At 33.7% G+C, this 19,019-nt stretch overlaps 1 protein-coding gene across 5 annotated transcripts in view; it reads left to right on the top strand.

The window, feature by feature from the left end:
- The window catches only part of Ptprz1 (protein tyrosine phosphatase receptor type Z1), a 172,336-nt gene that overhangs the window by 127,356 nt on the left and 25,961 nt on the right, over positions 1 to 19,019 (top strand). For 3 of the 5 annotated variants that reach the window (XM_074064361.1, XM_074064350.1, XM_074064357.1), the window contains 8 exons: positions 703 to 847; positions 8,570 to 8,661; positions 11,270 to 11,355; positions 13,854 to 13,874; positions 14,042 to 14,138; positions 16,213 to 16,295; positions 17,703 to 17,837; positions 18,385 to 18,519. In XM_074064361.1, the coding sequence (XP_073920462.1) occupies positions 703 to 847; positions 8,570 to 8,661; positions 11,270 to 11,355; positions 13,854 to 13,874; positions 14,042 to 14,138; positions 16,213 to 16,295; positions 17,703 to 17,837; positions 18,385 to 18,519 (794 nt within the window). The remainder of the gene's footprint in view (positions 1 to 702; positions 848 to 8,569; positions 8,662 to 11,269; positions 11,356 to 13,853; positions 13,875 to 14,041; positions 14,139 to 16,212; positions 16,296 to 17,702; positions 17,838 to 18,384; positions 18,520 to 19,019) is intronic. The other 2 variants (XM_074064369.1, XM_074064354.1) reach the window with 1 other exon arrangement.

Raw genomic sequence — 19,019 nt, 5'->3', positions numbered from 1 at the left:
GTCACAAAAATATTCATCTGCCATGCTTTAAAATTGATGCATGGAGTGTATTCAGATTTTTTCACTATTTGTACTTGGATATTTGAAAAGAATTTCTTAGATATGTATTCCTTCAATTCACATGCAATGAATAGTATTTTTGGTCTTGGTAGGGAAAAAAACAATAAGAAAGACATTTAAAATCAACCTATATTAAAATTAAAATCTCTTGAAAGGTTATCCTAGTTATAAACAGTTATCCTAGGATCTTTTTCTTCATGAACTTATTAAATTCTTCTCATTATTTATCTTATTGCAGAATTTAAAATGATTGCACTAAAATTAATTTTAGAAAAAACAAGATTATATATGGTGATTCAGTAAGTTGCACTGTTTTTTCTGATCATTTAACTGAGTGTTTTTCTCATTTTAGTACTTCCATTTGCTTTTGAGCAAGCTTTTCCAGGCAGTATTATCTGCACTTCTTTACATGGCCATCCTACCTGTGCCATTTCTTTGGGGTTATTGTAATTTTTTAGCTCTAATAACCTGTCTTTTTAAGCTTTATTTTACTTAAATTGACTGATGATCTTAGACATTCTTTATATCACAGAGTCAAAACTTGAAAGGTAAGTAACAACAAAGGTTGCAATTAATCAATTAAAGTGTTGTGACTTTTCCTTCCTGTTAAATATCAACTCTCTCAATTTTCTCTGACTACAGAGGCCAGTAATAGTAGCCATGAGTCTCGTATTGGTCTAGCTGAGGGGTTGGAATCTGAGAAGAAGGCAGTTATACCCCTCGTGATCGTATCAGCCCTGACTTTTATCTGTCTAGTGGTTCTTGTGGGTATTCTCATCTACTGGAGGTAAGCTGAATGTTTGTTTTAGAAAATTTAATTCATGAAACTGAGATTTTTCCCATATTTCATCTAAAAGCTCTTTAAAGCATATTCAAAATTACTTCCACATGCGAGCTACCATTATTTATCCAGCTATGAACAAAGTGAAGTGAATCCAAAGACACAATAATAAATGAGTTGATTGTTTTCCATACTTAAATCAAAGAACTGAAGGTAAAATGGAGGAACTCTGACTTTAGTTAATCAGGCATTTTGGCAGCGGTACTTCATATTCATCTAATTACATTAGAGCAGTATCATAGCATTTAAAATAAATCTGAGTTTCTAATGAGCTACTATAATCTCAAAAGATAGTATTTAAGAAAACACCATTTTTGATATGTTAAAAATTTTTTAATAACTGAGTTTTTATACAGAAGTGTCACCTATGCATAGTGATAAAACATGATAACCTGTGCACCAAAATAAGTATCAAGCAATTAAAATATAAATATAAGTAGGGAATAAAATTAATGACTATATTAAGATTATGAACTTTTAAAACTCTTTATAATTTGCTGTGAGATGAAATACAGCTTCACTGTCATCAATTAATCCATTAAAACCTTTAAAGAATGAGGATAATTGCATTCATCCTATACTTTCCATCCTGTAGCAAGTAGAACACACACAGCTAATTAGTAAATTTACTAGGGACACAACGGAAGTTAGTAAAACCACTGAAAAACAAGGACCTTTGATGATATACAGATTCATATCTGTAAACCAAGAAAGGGCATAGCTTTCTACGAAACAGAATTTTGTGCAGAAGACCTATAATCAATTCCTTTTTGTTTAAAAGCATCATTATATCAGTTCACATCACCACTCTTTGTTATCCTAAAGGATGTCTTCTTAGTTGGTTCCAAAATATCTATTGCTCTTGCTCATGTATCTAGCACTGTGTTAACTACTGTCTGGAGATATCAAAAATGAACAAAAGAATGAATGAGTGGAAGTCACTGCTTTCAAGAAATTCATGCTGATTGGGGAGAAAGAATTTTCCATGAAAATTTATAAAATATTGCACAAAAGTTAATGCATAGCAGCTAAAAATCTAATGCTGAGTGGTCAGAGAACAAGAGATCTTTAGAGGTCAAAAGAGGCAGGGTAAGTGTGAAATAAAATGCAGAACTGGAGCTGGGTAAGATTCAGAAAGTAGGGATACAGGAGAAGGGCATTCCAGGCAGGAGTATGGCAGGCAGGAGGATGGGAAGTGGGAAAGAGCTGGATGTCTCCAAGTCAATGAGGCTTAGAGGATGTAGTTATATGCAGTTGGGCATTGGTTGGCTAAAGTAGAATGCTAACATGTATGACTTCCTTTACAGAACAGAGTAGATCCCAGACTGTGGAGAACAGAATATATTCTTGTTAACCTGCATGGGTTAGCAGTCCCTTTTGTCTATAACGTGATGCCTGTTGTTTCTTCAGTATGTGCCCCAGTGTTTCCTATAATTACTGTATTTTTTATGGAAGATTTCATGATTAACAGAGAGCTTTGAATATAGCACACAATCCATAAATGTTTGTTCAGCAAACATTCAATTGATTTTTCATCCCATGTCCTATTGGACTTGTTGACCGTACTTCTTGAATAAAATTCATCATTCTTTACTTAACCATTTCAAATTTTAATAAGTATTGTTACATAGCTATCCTACTCACATCTGTATTCAGTGAATTCACCATAAAATCTAACTGTTGAGATCATTATCACTAAAGGTACTATGTGCTAAAATCAGAGAAGTGCATTTTTCAAGGTTTATATGAATTATTCCAATTCTAGTGTAGTCACATTTGCTAATAATATAATTTCAACAGCCAAGATGGAACCATTTTAGACAATTATGGAAAATTATAGTCTGTCTAAAAGTTTAAAAATCTAATGGCAAACCAATAACAGTTCGAATATTAATGTCTTACTAGGTTTTTCCAAGCTTATGTACTTAAGCTATTTTTATAATAGCTGTAATGAGATAAAAAAATCAATGCATCATAATCCTATAGTTTTTAATGTAACTTAGTATTTCCCTTATGCCTAATCATGTTGAGTATTTTTCATGTGTTTATTACACATTTATGTGTCTACTTTAGAGAAATGTGTGGTCAAATCTTTTTCTATTTTTAATCAAGCAACGTGCTTTTTATTATTGAGTTGTATTTGTTTTAATATACTCTAGGTGAAAGTCCTTTACCTGTTATCTGATTTGCAATTATTTTTTCCATTCTGTGGGTGGTCTTCTCACTGTCTTGTTTACATCTTTTAAAGTACAAAAGGTTTCAGTTTTGATGAAGTCCAATTGATATACTTTCCTATTATTGCTTATGCTCTTGACATCATATCTAAAAAGGTATTGCCTAACCTACAGCCATAAAAATTAACTTCTAAATTTTCTTTTAAGATTTTCATGAAGTCAGAGGGCTCATACTTCCTGATTTTATAGCTCATTACAAAGCTACAGTAATCAAGAGAATCTGGTACTAGCATAAGTGTAGACAAATAGACTGATGGAATAAAACCAAGAAATCAGAAATGAGATCTTAATTTTGTGGTCAGCAAATTTTAGACAGGGGTCCTAGTACCTTCCAATGGACAGAAAATAGTCCTTTCAACAAAATCTTGTAAAGGCAATTGGATATCCACAAGTTGAGTGTTTTTCTAATATTGCACAAAAAAATGAACTCTAAAAGGACCATAGACCTAAATGAAGGAGAAAACCATAAAATTTTTAGTAGAAATATTTAAATATTCTTCTAAGGTATTTTTAGGAGACAAGTAATCTCAAAGTGGTATAATAAATTTTCTCTTTTTGTCTAACTTATGTAACTAAAGGTATTACCCAGTATTTTTTTTTTAAACTTTGAGAGGAAGCAAATTCTAGCAGAAAGATAGAACAAATTACAGGTGATAAAATCTGAATTCCTTTCCCAGTTCTGCCTCAAATTTTGTATATGACCCTGAGGTATGTCCCTTACCTACCTTTGAATTAGTTTCCCCTCTTCACCTTTTGGTTGACCCCTGGATCAGCTTTAAGTTTAGTAAGACCTTCTTTAGGGTCGTACTAATGAATGTAGCATGCTGAATTCTGTTTCCTATCAGTATAAGGATACTGAGAAACAGAATAGTAATTATACATTTCCAGCTTTTAATTCTAAATACTGTGAAGAAAAGGTGTAAATTAAATAATCAGATTACCATTGATTGATAGGCCCTATGTATACAAGTTTGAGATAGTCATCACTTTTTTCATCATGGCTGAGTGATAATTAGCAAGAGACATGGTTATCAACACTTAGCACATAGACATTCACTGCTTATTCTGAACAGATGGACTATAGATACTGAGTCTTGTCATACATTAAATAATATTCCTTGAAATTGTTTTCCAGATGTTTTAAGGTATAATTTACATGAGCCAAACCACAAGCTTCTAAGATACAAAATGACTTCAAAAGGGAGGATTTTCACATAGTACTTTTAAAGGAAAAAACAGGCAAATTTTTAAAGAGTTAGAATATAAAACATGCCAAAGTTAGACTCATCAAAAAAGCATATTATATCAAAAGCTGTATCAAAAAGAACTTTCCATAGGCACAGTCTATTTCACTGGAACAAGTGATAGAAAAACAATATGAGTTCTCTCTTGATCTTAATTCAAATCTGTGGGTCATTGAAAGTAGCTACTAACCCAGAAAGGAGGTCTCCTACCATACTACCTTTTAAGTAGAATATCACTTCCTATGTAAGACTTCACTGTAAAATATACTTTAGTAATGTATGGATGACCTTCACCCATAAATTAACTTGTATAATTTTAATTTTTTCCACTTACAAGCTTTTGGTATAATTTATAAGATTATTTTCAGAAATTAAAGCCAGGTAACATAATTGGGCCACTTGTCTTCTAAAACCAACAAAGATTTCATCACATAGTTGAAGAGAGTGGAGTTGGTGTTTCCTGAGTTACTACAGTGAACATTAGCACCATCCTAAGCCTCAATGCCAATAAGCTTTCATCCATGTTTTCATATTCTTCTCATCCTCTGTCATTGGCCATCCTATCTCTATCTATCTGAACATCAATCCATTTACTTTTTTACCTGTGTGTCCCATCTCTTCCTCCAAAATATTTTGCCATTTCAAGTTATTCCATTTGAGGCTCAGGTAGGCATGAGAATCTAGGATGCATCAAATGACTAGTTAGATTTATTTGCTGCTAGAAATCCACCTACTTCAATAAAAATTGAGCACTTGTTTTGCTCCTGACACTGCATTAAGAGTAAATCAAGAGATATCTTGATTATCTTTTTCAAAAACCATACTAAGGTTATAGATACAAAACAAGTACATTACAAAATAATTATCCTAACCACCAAATAAGAAAAATACTTTCACATGCTAGGCAAGAGTTTTACCACTGAGCTATATCTCAGCCACTAAGCAAAATACTTAAAATAGTGTAGAATAATGTTTGGGGAATCAAGATCCCTTTTAGGTTGATTAGGAATACTTTTCAGAACAGTCTTTACATGATTGCGAGTGCAGTAGAAACAGAAGCTGGAGTGCTAGAAGCTGCTTAGGACATGAGACACTGCTTCACACAGAAGATGCTTCTCAGTTGTCCTGAGGAAGGACAGTGTTTGCCTGGCATATTGGAAAATGAGGATTTCTTGGATTCTGTAATCTAAAAGTCTTAAAGTACAGAACTAGAACTAATGGGTAAAACAAGCAGGGCGATAGATACCAACAGAAAGAGCCAACACAAAAGATTAAGAAGGCCTTCACTTTGGTTTCTATTTGGAGGTCCTTAGGAAGGAATGAATTGTGAGTTACTACAAGGAAAAACATCTAAAAATCTAAAGATGACTTGTGGGTTAGGTATTGTGGTTCATGTATGCAATCCCAGCTACTTGGGAGGCATATAGCAGGATTATTTAAGAACAGCTTAGAAAAATAGTGAGGTCTCATCTCAGCAAACAAGTTTACATGGTGACCTGTACCTGTGGTCCCAGCTATGGGAGGCATAGGTAGACAGTTGCAATCGGAGGCAAAAAACCCAAGACTATCTGAAAAGTAACTAATAACGAAAAAGAAGTGGGGTGTGGTTCAAGTAGTAGAGTGCCTGCCTAGCAAGCATGAGACCCTGAATTCAAATACTAGAACCACCAAATAAATAATAAATATGACTCATAAAATGTGATTTCCTTGTTACCAAAGATAGGAAAATGGACCCTAACTATGTGCCACAGATGCTATTAAAGGCATTCTTGTACCAACTATGAATTTCACTATGTCCTTTAAGGCATTTTTACAATGTAAAGATCATTAGAAAAATATTTTACTTGCTAATGTAATTACATTTTAGAGCTATTTTAGATTTTCATTCTGTAATCTTAAAATCACATGCCACATTGGATGTTTCCATATCAATGTGTCAGAACATACTAACCACAGCTGCACAGACAAGCCAAACCCTTCCTGTAATTTCTGCTGCTGTTGGGTTTCAGCTCTGCTCATGTGGACTTTCAATAGGAGAGTTTCTTTATCATCAGACTGGTGGTTCTCATCGCTTCCATTCCTCATCAATCTGCCACACTCTCAGCTTTCCAGGATGCAAAGCTGGCTGAGGGTCCCTTTGACACTTCACTCTACGTCCACTCATCTTCCTCCTATACCCTATGCTTTCCAAAGATATTCTATTTTCTCTCAATCTCTGGCCTCCCAAGTTTGATTATCAAAGGACTATACTGTCTAAACAGGGGGTTAATTTTTGCTATGCACATTGTTATTTTAGGACTTTTTCTTTCTTAAAGTCATAAATGAACTATAGAATTTTGCACTACCTCTACAGTTCATTGGTTGAATGAATATTTGGGGGCACCTACAGTACTACAACACTGAGGACTAATGCTGCAATGATTAAGATAAAGTACTTTGCATTTTGGGGCCTATAAATAAATACCTAAGTAATTGGGCACAGAAAGTACCCAACTTATAGTTCAATTTGTTGTCTTTGCCCTAGTACAAAGTAATATTCATTCAGTAGAAACTGATTTTGAGTTTTGAATTTTGATCATTTCTCAGGCTAGCAATATGCAGTGCAAGATTTCTTGAGATGCAATGGTAGCAGGCCATAACTCTCAGTCACCCATACAATCACAAGGGTGAATAACCACACTCTTCATTGTAGTGTGTTGCTAAGCTGTGGTATGTGGCTGGTTAGGTGTGTATTAAAATACATTCTCAACTTATATTTTCAACTCTCAATGAGTTATGAAGATATAACCTCATTGCAAGTAGAAGAGCTTCTGCATTTCAGATAGTGAGAAGTGCCACAAAGTATCAAAAGGGCAAAGAATAGTGACTTAGACAGATGAGCTAACACCTTTAGCTAGCGTGGTCAGAGACTCAGAGGAAGGAGCATTTGAGATAGTGCAAAAATGGTGAGAGAGAGGCAGTGGGCAGAGAGGGTGCAGCTTTGAGGAAGAAAGGAAGGACAGAGTCATCTGGACAGAGATGAGGCAAGGGTGTTATAGAAGCAGAAGCGGATGGGAGTAGGTCATGAAAGATCTTAAAGTGCTTGCTAAAATAATTGAATGTCATTGTAATTGCAGTGGGGAGCCATTTAATAATTTTATCTAGGTAACTGATTTATAGGAAGATATCAAGATTTAGAGAGTCACTATATAAGAACAAATGTTATGTTAAAGCTTGTAGGATAAATACTTTGTAGTTTAAAGCTTTAAAATGGAAAGTGAGATTGACATTTTCGCTGAAACAGATATTTCTGTTTAAACTTAACCACTCATGGATGATACTTAAGATAAATTAAATAGCTCACATCAAAGAGTGTCATTAACAATATTAGTTATCTAAATTTCTTAAATTAAGGATGACTTGCATTACTTTAGAGCAGCAGCCGGTTCTTTGCTCTTCTCAATAGCTTGTACTGTGCTCTTACTAGATGTTCCTCTTATTATCTGAATGAAAATAGATTCAGGTGATATCGTAGGTCATAGTTGTTATTGCTTCCAAATATATTCCTTCTAAAAACGCTCATCAACAAGACTAGCATCTGTTGGAAATAAAATCAGACCTGGTTTTGATTGCATGCTCATTAACTCCAGACTTTAGTTCTGCACTGCTGCATTATCATACAGTACAGATCTGCCTTCTTTCTCATCAAAATTCTTCCACTGTGGCATTTCATTTTGACTGAGTCATAGCTTGCTGCCTTTTGTTAGCAGCTGAATATGCTCCAAAGGCCATGGTCACTTAAGTGTTGAGTGAAAACACTTTGACTATTCTTTCTTTTCAACTCTGGTCCTGTTCAGGGTAGTAAGACACTTTGGTATACAGCAACAGTGGGAAAGTTCCTAGGACACTGAAGTTTCTTATATCAGCAAAGAATTATTTAGTACCAGCTACACCTTAAATACTGTTTTCACCATGTCTGATATCTGCTTGTTATTCTGCATCTGGTACAAACAAACATAAGATAAACTTAGAGACCATAAAATTCTTTATCTTGTGTTTTGTCAAAATACATGTAAATCCAGCAATCACTCTACACGGTATATGCCCACTTTGATTTTAATCTGGCTATTTCCTTCACAATTTTTAAGAACCTTATAAGTCATCATAGCATCCATGCAGCAAGTAATATAAAGTGCTTTCTTTCTTTCCAGAAAGTGCTTCCAGACTGCTCACTTTTATTTAGAAGATAGCACATCCCCTCGAGTAATATCTACACCACCAACACCCATCTTTCCAATTTCAGGTAATGGTTTCAAGTATGACTGTGAGTAGCTGGTAAATGCTGAAAGAAAAGCACAATGTTGGAAGGTGTGTTTTTGTTGGAGTGCTTTGCAAATGGCTGTAATGTAGATTAGTAAATATTTGGGTTGGCCAAAATATTTGTTACATCATGTATCAGGCACCTGGACTTCTATCTTGTTCTTACTAATTTTAAACATTCCTACCACACAAATGTTGTGGCAAAATAGTTTATAATTGTTCAGGTGTAATATGTTAAAGGAAATCACTGATAGCAATGAAGTATTAGTTTTAAATAATGCTTTCACTCATCTACATTATTGTAATAGAAGCCTAAGCAACAGAGACCAGACTAAATCAATGGAATAAATGTGGATGGGGAAAATAACAAAAGTAAGTCTAACACTTAGTTCCTTTCTGATAATTTGCATTTATGTGAGTAAAGGTTTCCTAACTACATTAGGGGAAAAAAAACCCATAAAATGGTGGTGAGACAAAAATAACCACAAAGCATGTATGCTTGCTTGAAATACTCAAGTCTCCAAATGCTGAACTTTTGCATATTTGGAAAATCATCAACTACTTTTACCAACATTTTCCTGGACAACAATAATGAAAAATCGGGGTCATTGATTGAGATAATCATTGACCCAAGCATTTACACTATAAGTAAAATTACAGCCACTTATTTAATTAGCATTTTATAACATCTCAGAATATGAAGGGGTAAGAATAAAGGAGTTGTGTAGAAATACATGAACTATGAGAGACATATTAGAGCATAGAGGACCAGAGAAACAAAAGGAGAAATTCATCAATGTAGTCATTTTATAGAGTTCTGTTTTTAAACTGTAAATTTTTACTAGAGACCCAAATTCTACATGGTGTATTCTTCTGAAATGTCATGGAAAAAAAAAGGAAAAAGAAGTACTTTCTTTATATTTTATGTTTGTAATTTATCTATGTATATATATTGATTTTATACCAAGTATATAATTGTTTTGCTCTTTTTCCTCTCCTATCAACTCCAAGTTTTTGACCATCATTATTTTATTTTTGGCCTTCTACATTGTATTAAAATATTTTAATGTTTATTTTAGTACAGCACAATTTTTCACTTGTTTTAGAATTTTGAGAAAGGAAGTTTTCAGTTGTCTTTTAAATTTTGCTTCCCTTTCTTTCCAAGCCTATCTCTTCTACTTACCCTATCAGCACAGGAATGCACATTAACTCTCATATAACCCGACATAGTTTATTATTAATAAATGAAATGCAGTAATTTAAAATCAAGCTCTGGTTCAGAAACACAGAATCTCCCCTTTTTGAATGTCAAAAGAATAGTGACCAGGAGCATCTCCTTTCCTTTGCTCAACTCTCTCCTAAATATGTACTTTTCATGTAAAATCAGAAAATGTTGGTCTCACTGATTTGAAGACCAATTAATAAAATAAATGACCAAAATACCTGACCATGGAACAAAAGTAGTCTACCTGTGAAAGGCTGGCTCTGCAGGATAATATCAATGGATTTGAAGGATATTCGCTAGAACTAATGATTTAGGTACGACAAATTATGTCTGTTTCTTTTTTAAATCTAATTATAAAAGCTCCTTCCAAGCAAATCTTCCTACAGGTGTGAAGGTAAAATTACACCTTTGTCTAGTGTTTCTTAAGCTTGACTGGCTAATTCAATTTTAGTATTCAGGTCCACTCACCTAAGAGAGAACAGATGGATTCTAATTTTTTTTAATCAACAAATTTCTTGGTAACTGAAGCTTAAAAATATTAGGTGGCCTAAATGCTGAACATCTGTTGATGTAAATAACTGTTTCTAGTGAAATGTGTTTGATGTTTCCTTGTCAGAGAAATCACTTGTGAAATTGTATACTGTGAACTAGTAATATGTTTAATCTCAGAAAGACTTTCCAGGAAAAAAAAAAGTAAAACAGGGCTAGTTAAAGTAATTTGTCCCCTTCACAATTAATTAACAGATCCAGTGACTCTGTTTACATAGCATATTTTCAAGTTAGAATTCTTAAAACTTTACAGATGAAATCTCCCAAAGGTTTTTTGACATCATTCTTAATGAATATTCTGCATATGAATGTTTTTTTATTATTTATGGAGATAAGGAAAAATGTTTTCAAATGTATACATTTGGCTATTTGACTGCAAGACATTAAACTGTACAATTTTATAAACCGAAATTTCTGTATAATTTTATAAAACTGAAATTGCATTGTAGTAAAATTGATACATTATTTCTTCGTCTTTTTCCCCAGAACTTACATGCAACCATGCTCATTTTAAACAAAGTTGCTCATAAAGAGAAGGACTGCATTAATAGAAGTGAGACTTTGGTGGTATTAATAAATTAACATTGTAAATAAATTATTTTCTCTTTAGAGTATAAATGGAAAAGAGATTCTTAATCAAATCAGATTTCTAAAGTATAGATTACAATTGATAGGAAATATACATAAAGAGTTGAACACTGATACTTAGATGAGATTGTAAGAAAAATTCAATTTGACATCAGTTTTGAAGGTGCTTTCTAGAGGTGAGACAATCATTTCTGTTGAATTACCTAACACCACTTTTTTATCTACTTAGATGATGTTGGAGCAATTCCAATAAAGCACTTTCCAAAACATGTTGCAGACTTACATGCAAGTAATGGGTTTACTGAGGAATTTGAGGTATGATTTCAGTATGTCTGTTTTAAATAATATAGAAAATACTAAAATTAAAAGATTCAGCAGTAAGCTATCGCTCTACCTAAACATATTGAAACCATTTTCATTTCTAGGAAAATATTAGTTCCATAATTATGTGTTTAGGAGATGTGTTGTAGTTGCCATATAATTTAGAAAATTGGTTTTTTCTCTTAAAAGCCAACTTGAACTAGTGGAAGAATAAAAAGCATAAATATTAATTCTCTCCCATTAAGTACAGATCTCCAGTATTCTTTTTTTTAAAAAAAAAAATCTGAATTAGTATCACTGATTCTTTGTAATTTTCTAAATTATATAATTTATACTAAACTACTAAACTTCATGATTTTCAGCTAAACTGCATACAAATCCATAATTGTAAGTATTTACATGATACAAATGCAAAAGCATTTAGGTAACTTTTTTAGTATACAAAATAATACCATATCTTCTTCTCATAAAGCATGCATTTCTAAAAAGCATTTGAACTTTATAACCAGTGAAAATGTTTGCACTGGTGTTCTTTTAAATAATCATAGACAGAAGAGGTAGAGAAATTTACTGCAAATTTTTCATGGCCTATTGAACTATCCATTAAGTGGATTTTTCAAAATAGGGAGTCACAAGTCCAAAGTTAACAATAACACACACACACACACACTCATACACAGACACAAGCACACAAGTGTATGCAGGGCCACAAAAGGTACCATTTCTGAGCATACTGAATATGTCATTCACTAAATGCCTGCATATTCAACTTTCACCAATTCTTGGAGTTGCTTGTTATTATTTCTGTTCATATGCTGAACTCAAACTGTATAGAAGTTAGTTAACAACTATAGCAGAGCTGAAACTCAAACCCAGGTCTACAATTATAAATTTCATGCCCTTTTCATTACCCTTCTACTCAGGAGAGCAATTGGCAGCATCCCCCTCTGTCACTCTCTCTAGAAAGCATCGCACACTGAAGCACCTTTTTGTCTCTGCCCCACCCCATCCTGAAATGCTCAGTGGACCTCCCTCTTTGAAGGCCTCTGAGCTCTGACACTGATCACAGGGTCCACTCTCCCCTGATGTATACTCCTTGTGGCTCTCAGTAACTGCTTCCATGGGTCACATCAATCAAGACATAGATAGAGAAAAAAGGCCACAGATTAGAAAGATTTCAGAAGTCAAAAAAAATGAATTATGACATAATATGAAGACTACATATTTAAAACATGGAATTACACTTTCTACCATAAACTAGAGGTTACTGGTGGTTGCAATGTTGCCTCACTGTTAACTGATGAAACCAATCAAGCTAGCATCAAACAGGTAATTGCAATAGTGAAAATACATTAAAGGTGAGTCTTACCTTCAAATTAGAAACAAGAAAACTGAAGTAAAAATAAACAATTTATAATCAAAGTTGATGACAGCATATACCCAATGGCAGCTACTTTCTACTATTTTCACAACTATAAAGTCATTTTGAATATTATTAAACAGTCCACAATAATTAAATTAATAAGATAAACTCACATTTTTACTCAAAAAGATTTTTCTTAGTTCCATTCCTTTAACTCACAGTCTAATGTAAGAAAATTTTTCATTAATTTAGTAAGTAGCTTAATAACTAATGACGCTACACCTTTTACGTGGTTCGTATATTAGATAGTTTTTAATTGTTCAGAATGACTTGATGCAAAAGTGGCCTTAGAGCTTATTTGGAGAGAGGTTGGGCCATTTGCAGATGAATCAGGCTCATCTATGGATAATATACTTTCTCAGGAATTATAAATCTTACATTTTATTATCTAAATACTAATTAATTATAAATTCTAAACTAATGTATTTAGATAGAAATCTCTAAAAAGCACTTTAATTCATCTTAATAGAAAAATGGCAGAAATAATTTTTCTGTACCCATTGAAATTTAAACCAAAGCAGGCCTACTAGTTAACTATGTGAAAGTAATGCTACCTAAATTTTGTTTCAAAATGACATAATATATATGATTTTAAACTTTTAGGAAGAAACACTAAATCTGTTAACAAACCACCTAACAGGAAGCTATTTACTCTTTAAAATAACTCAAAAAAAAACAGAAAATGTATCACTAATTCGGAGTTTCAAATAGTGCTTCAGTGCTTGAATATGGATTATATTTAGACACTAGCAAATTCAGTTACGGTGACAAAATGGGTCATGAAGTATGTGGTTTCATCTGCATTTTTAAAATTCATCATATTACACCAATGTCCCCTTTTAAAAGTGTTATTTTTCCCTTTTATATAATTTTAAGGTTCCAAATTGCTAGACATTTTGATTTGCATGCAACTGTTTGAAACATTCTGTTTTGTTAGTATGTGACAATTGTATTTATTGCATGATCATAGTTTTCCATTGTAAACCTAATATGAACACTTTCTTTTCTCATTTGTCGTGTGCTGTGGAATTTGATTTCTTTACTTTTTTGGCATTCATTCCCTCATTAGACACTGAAAGAGTTTTACCAGGTAAGGCATTATTTCACTGCATTTTCTTTTAGCCAAGAAGTAGTTGTAACATATAAAAAATACATTTTGATAGACTACTTTGTTTGTTTTATCTTCCTTTTTATATTTTAAGATACTTTGTTTAAAGAAATATGTGTTAAAAATGATATGCATACAATATTTTACAGGAAATACAGAGCTGTACTGTTGACTTAGGTATTACAGCAGACAGCTCCAACCACCCAGACAACAAGCACAAAAACCGATACATCAATATCGTTGCCTGTAAGTATATTCTCAGCTCAGTTGACTGTGCCATCATCATTGCTGTGCCATTAATCAGTGTCCTCATGTCATCTTACAGCAGACCTCAGTGGGTCTATTTCAGACCTTTGTTATCCAGGAGACAGACATGTGTTTTGTAATACATAACATTGTATGATTCCACTTAAATACATCCTGCAATCAATGATATGTTTCTTTTATACAGAACAAATTCCCATTTTAATCCAGTCCTTTCTTCAAGTCCCATAGACTGAAAATCTCTTCTTGTAGTTTCTGACATTATTTATATCACATGGTCTTATTTTGACTTAGTGTTTACTTAATTTTATGTTAATTTACTAACCAAATGAAATTCTCTTTAGACTTCCTCTTTTCTTCTCCTACCTTGTTTCTTTGCTTTCTTGATGTTCTTCCTGGGGTTTTGTAAAGGAAGAATAGGAATCCCACTTTTTATTCTTTCCTTCCCTTTGTTTTATCAGCTGTTCTCTTCATTCTCAAGGAACAGCAATGTTTTTTTCATTAATGCAGTTTTCCTTATAATTTTCCTATGAAATCATTACTTTTCTTTTCCTCTTAAGGCACTTCTTCTCTAAGTTTGTTTTCTCTTATTTTGCTTTATATTTCCCTCCATCTCTTGAAATCCTCTTCATGCTCCCTCCTCCCTCCAAAAGCAAAACAATGCAAAACAAAACCTCATATCTTTCCTCATGTATTCAGACCTACCTTGATTCATATAACCACATTTTACCAGCTAAGCTATTTAAATTCTGGTTCTGTTCTAGCTCTGGAAGCCTATGGGCTATACTCTCCTCCTTTTAATTACCATGGACTCTTAAATAGGTGTTGCCTTCCTTTCTACAGAATTACACCAATTTTACTTTTTAGTTGAGGGTTCTATTACATGTTTGTCTTCTGCAACTGAAGACAGTGTCCTGGCTGCAATTTCAGCTCTCAGGGTGAAATTGTTGTTAGATTTTTCTACAAGTGAAATATAAAATATCTACCAGGTAATTAAGGAGGGAGAGAGATTAACATTTGTTGAACATCTATTGTGTACTTGACACTATAAATGCATTATTTCATTTAATCCCTGAAATAAGCTTGCAAGATAGATAATAATGGTTCTATTTTACAGACAAAGAAAAACAAGTCAGAAATTTTTTAAAAATTAAAACTAAAATACAAAATAGATCCAAACCTATCCTTCTGTTGCCATGTCTTTATTTCCATGTAAGCTGTCTATACAACATGACCTATTATTGTCAGAAATCTTAACAAAGCTTATTACAGTCTGTATTCACTTCCTCATCCTTGGAAAGTATATTCTGCCCAGTGAAACTACAAGTCTCTTTCTAGTAATGCTTTCCTTTCTCATTATGTATATCCTGAACATAAACATAGTTTCTGTAGAACTAAAGTTAATTCTAGACTCCTTATTTCAGCCATAATTGTCAGTGCCAGAATCACCTCTTCTGTAGCTGGACATGTGTCCTCCTGCCTCCCTTTCTGATGACTCCTCTTTGGGGCTTTTTTCTTGAATAGAGAGAATAGGATTTTGGGTAGCCATTCACAGGAAGTCCCAAGGGTTCTTCTGCTTCCTTTGCTACTGCCTGTTCCTCCAGCATCCTCCTGTGCAGAGCATGTCTCCTGCAGTCCTTCCTTGGCTTTTTGGGACTCCAGTCACTCTTCTTTCTTGTTGAGTGGCTCTCCACTGTTCACAGCCCTAGTATCATTTAAAAACACTTCTAAATTGCCAATTTCAGATTCCAAACTCTGAAAACTTGTGTTATCATTCCATAGCAATGCACTTTCTGCCTTCACATCCCCTATTGCACTGTGCACCTCCCTCTTGACATCAGGACATTGCTTTCTGAGTACATGTCCTAATCTTACCTACTACGTTAGAAAATTTCTTAAAAGCAGTGATTCTTATTCTTTGTCAAAGGCTATTAAACTAAATTATTTTGTGTTGATTTTAATTGCATAAAATAAATCACAATAAAAACACAAATGACCTTTAGTCTGAACAGTAGTCGTCTGTGCCTTGGTAAAATATATTCTTTTTTTATTCCAGATGATCATAGCAGAGTGAAGCTTGCACAACTTATTGAAAAAGATGGAAAACTCACGGATTACATCAATGCCAATTATGTTGATGTAAGCATGTTTGATTTCAAATTTTATGGTCACTTCATCGGAACCTAAATTTATTATGCCATAATGCTGTACATATACCATTGTGTAATACATGTAATTTGCTTTATAATGAAAATACAAATAAGCAGTAAGTAATTTTTTAAGAGCTCTTATGAATAAGGGTTTCAGATTGGACAACACTGTAATATTAATTTTCTGAACAAGGGAGAGAATTTAGGCCAGGAGTGTGCATTCAAGGTAGAATATGTATATTGAGATAGATTTGAGGGGCAAACTTGATTCTTATTTTGAATTTACCATAGCTCCTGACACAACATTATACAGATATCCAATAACCAATAAATCCTGAGAAATTCCCGTGGTATTACTAACTAATAGGCAAACGTGATTATTAAGCCAGTTTTCAGCCTTTATTATTCTGAGTACCACTCGAGATACCCAGCCTGCATGAATTTACAGGAGCTCTCGAAGGATTGTAGGTCACTCACTAACTCACTGTTTTTCACTGCCTTTCAACTGAATGTCAGCAGAACTCAGTTATTTCCCTGACCTTGACCTCAAAGTGTAGTTGTTTCGATCAGGTTAATGATATATGAAACATTGAAGTCAAGGAAGTGGGTTTGTTATGGGCAGTCATTTCATGCTTTCAAATAAAGCAATGTGTTGTACCAGAAAGAATGTGGACTTTAGAGTTATAACTGATTTTGAATCCCAGCTCTGCCACTAGCTATCAGCAGGACCTTGGAAATTCACTTTATGCTTCCAAGGTTCTGTTTCCAAATTCAGGGATGATGCTTCTATTTTAGATGGATGAAGGATTCGGTTAATGTTTGTAAAGCATCTTGCCATGATGAGTGGTCAGTAGAGGCATCTATTAATGATCAGCCCTGCTCAGTACCACTGAGGATAGGAAGGAGGTCATGACCCCAGAGGTTTCTAGTTATTCATTTATTCATTCATTCATTCATTTGTCAGTACTGGGGTTTGAACTCAGGTCCTCATGCTTACTAGGCAGGCACTCTACAACTTTAGCCATGCCCCCAGCCCCTCCAGAGGTTTCTTAAAATCTGTGGATAACCAAGTCTTATTGCCTGAAATACATTTCAAAACAATTAAGTACAATTAAGGAACCAGATTTTCAGCACAGTAAATAGAATCAGATCAAATACACTTGGAAGAAAGAAGTAGAAAATTGTAGTGTATTAAAGAGAACTCTCATTATTTTTATGCAAAAATTATAGTTAAGGAAAAAATTGCTGTCTTTGTTAATATTATCACCTTTGTCCAGCTTTGCAAGTTTATTTTTTATAGCTTTTTGTTATTAAAGACTTAAAGCCTTAAGTATTACAAGGTTTAAAATAGCATATAATTCAGTTAATGAGAAATATTTCCCATTTCTTTCTTCAGGGTTACAACAGACCAAAGGCTTACATAGCTGCCCAGGGCCCACTGAAATCCACAGCAGAAGACTTCTGGAGAATGATATGGGAGCACAATGTGGAAGTTATAGTCATGATAACGAACCTCGTGGAGAAAGGAAGGGTATGTGGATCATCTATTGTGTCTCTTCCTGACAGCAATTAGATCTGCTTTCAATTAGTCTTAGTTCAGTCATCATTAGGAAGCAGGAAAAGTAATGAAAGCTAATCAGGATTCCTTCTTGGCAAGTATGACAGCTAAAGGGAAACTTTTGGCACTGTAGGTCAAAAGTTCCATTAGGAGTCAAGCCCTCTGCTTCTTCAATGCATTCTTTACACCATGAGGAAAAATAAGGGGGACTCAATTGAGAAGCAGTGCAAAGTGAAATAGATTTCAATTCATGGGACCTGGATTCAAATGCTGGTTCAATAGTAAGTCAATATCTCTGACCTCACTTTCATTATCTGAAAGGGGAAGATAAGACAAGACCATCTCAAGTCTCTTTGAGTTCTATGATTGTATCCCTGGTCTTCTCTACAACCAATTTACGATCACAATATTTGGACTAGTTCATTCCTATCACTGTTTCAAACTTTTACCAATTTCAGGAATAACTTTTGCATCAAACACTTGAAATATCGAAATTGCATCTTTATTTTCTTTTTTGCAGAGAAAATGTGACCAGTACTGGCCTACTGATGGTAGTGAAGAATACGGGAACTTTCTAGTCAATCAGAAGAGTGTTCAAGTGCTAGCCTATTATACTGTGAGGACTTTTACTCTAAGAAACACAAAGATTAAAAAGGTAAGTCAACAAATGATGAATATATCCTACCAACAGATGAATGGATAAGAAAAATAATATATATAATACACATACAAAAAGGAATAGTCTTCAGTCTTAAAAAAGGATTTCACTTAAAAAAATTAAATACTGTCATTTGTGACAACTTGGATAAACCTGTAGGACATTATGTTAAATGACATAGCCAGGCACAAAAAGACAACACAGTATCTCACTTATGTGTAAAATCTAAGAAAGCAAAACTCACAGAAGCAGAGTAGAATGATGGTTACCAGGGGCTTCGAATGAAGAGAATTGGGGTGATGTTGGTTAAAGGATGCATGATTTCAGTTAGATGTAGGAATAAGTTCAATAGACCTATTATATACTATGTTGACTGTAGTTAATAACAATGTATTATGTACTTAAAAATTACTGAAAGAGTAGATATGAAGTGTTCTCACTAAGAAAATAAGTATGCTAATTAGCTTGATTCAGCCATCCAGCAATGCTGTACAGTT

This window comes from Castor canadensis, chromosome 2 (assembly GCF_047511655.1).
Source record: "Castor canadensis chromosome 2, mCasCan1.hap1v2, whole genome shotgun sequence".
Taxonomy (NCBI): domain Eukaryota; kingdom Metazoa; phylum Chordata; class Mammalia; order Rodentia; family Castoridae; genus Castor; species Castor canadensis.
Note: the sequence above shows the minus strand (reverse complement) of the source record. Positions and strands in the feature narration are given on the sequence as shown.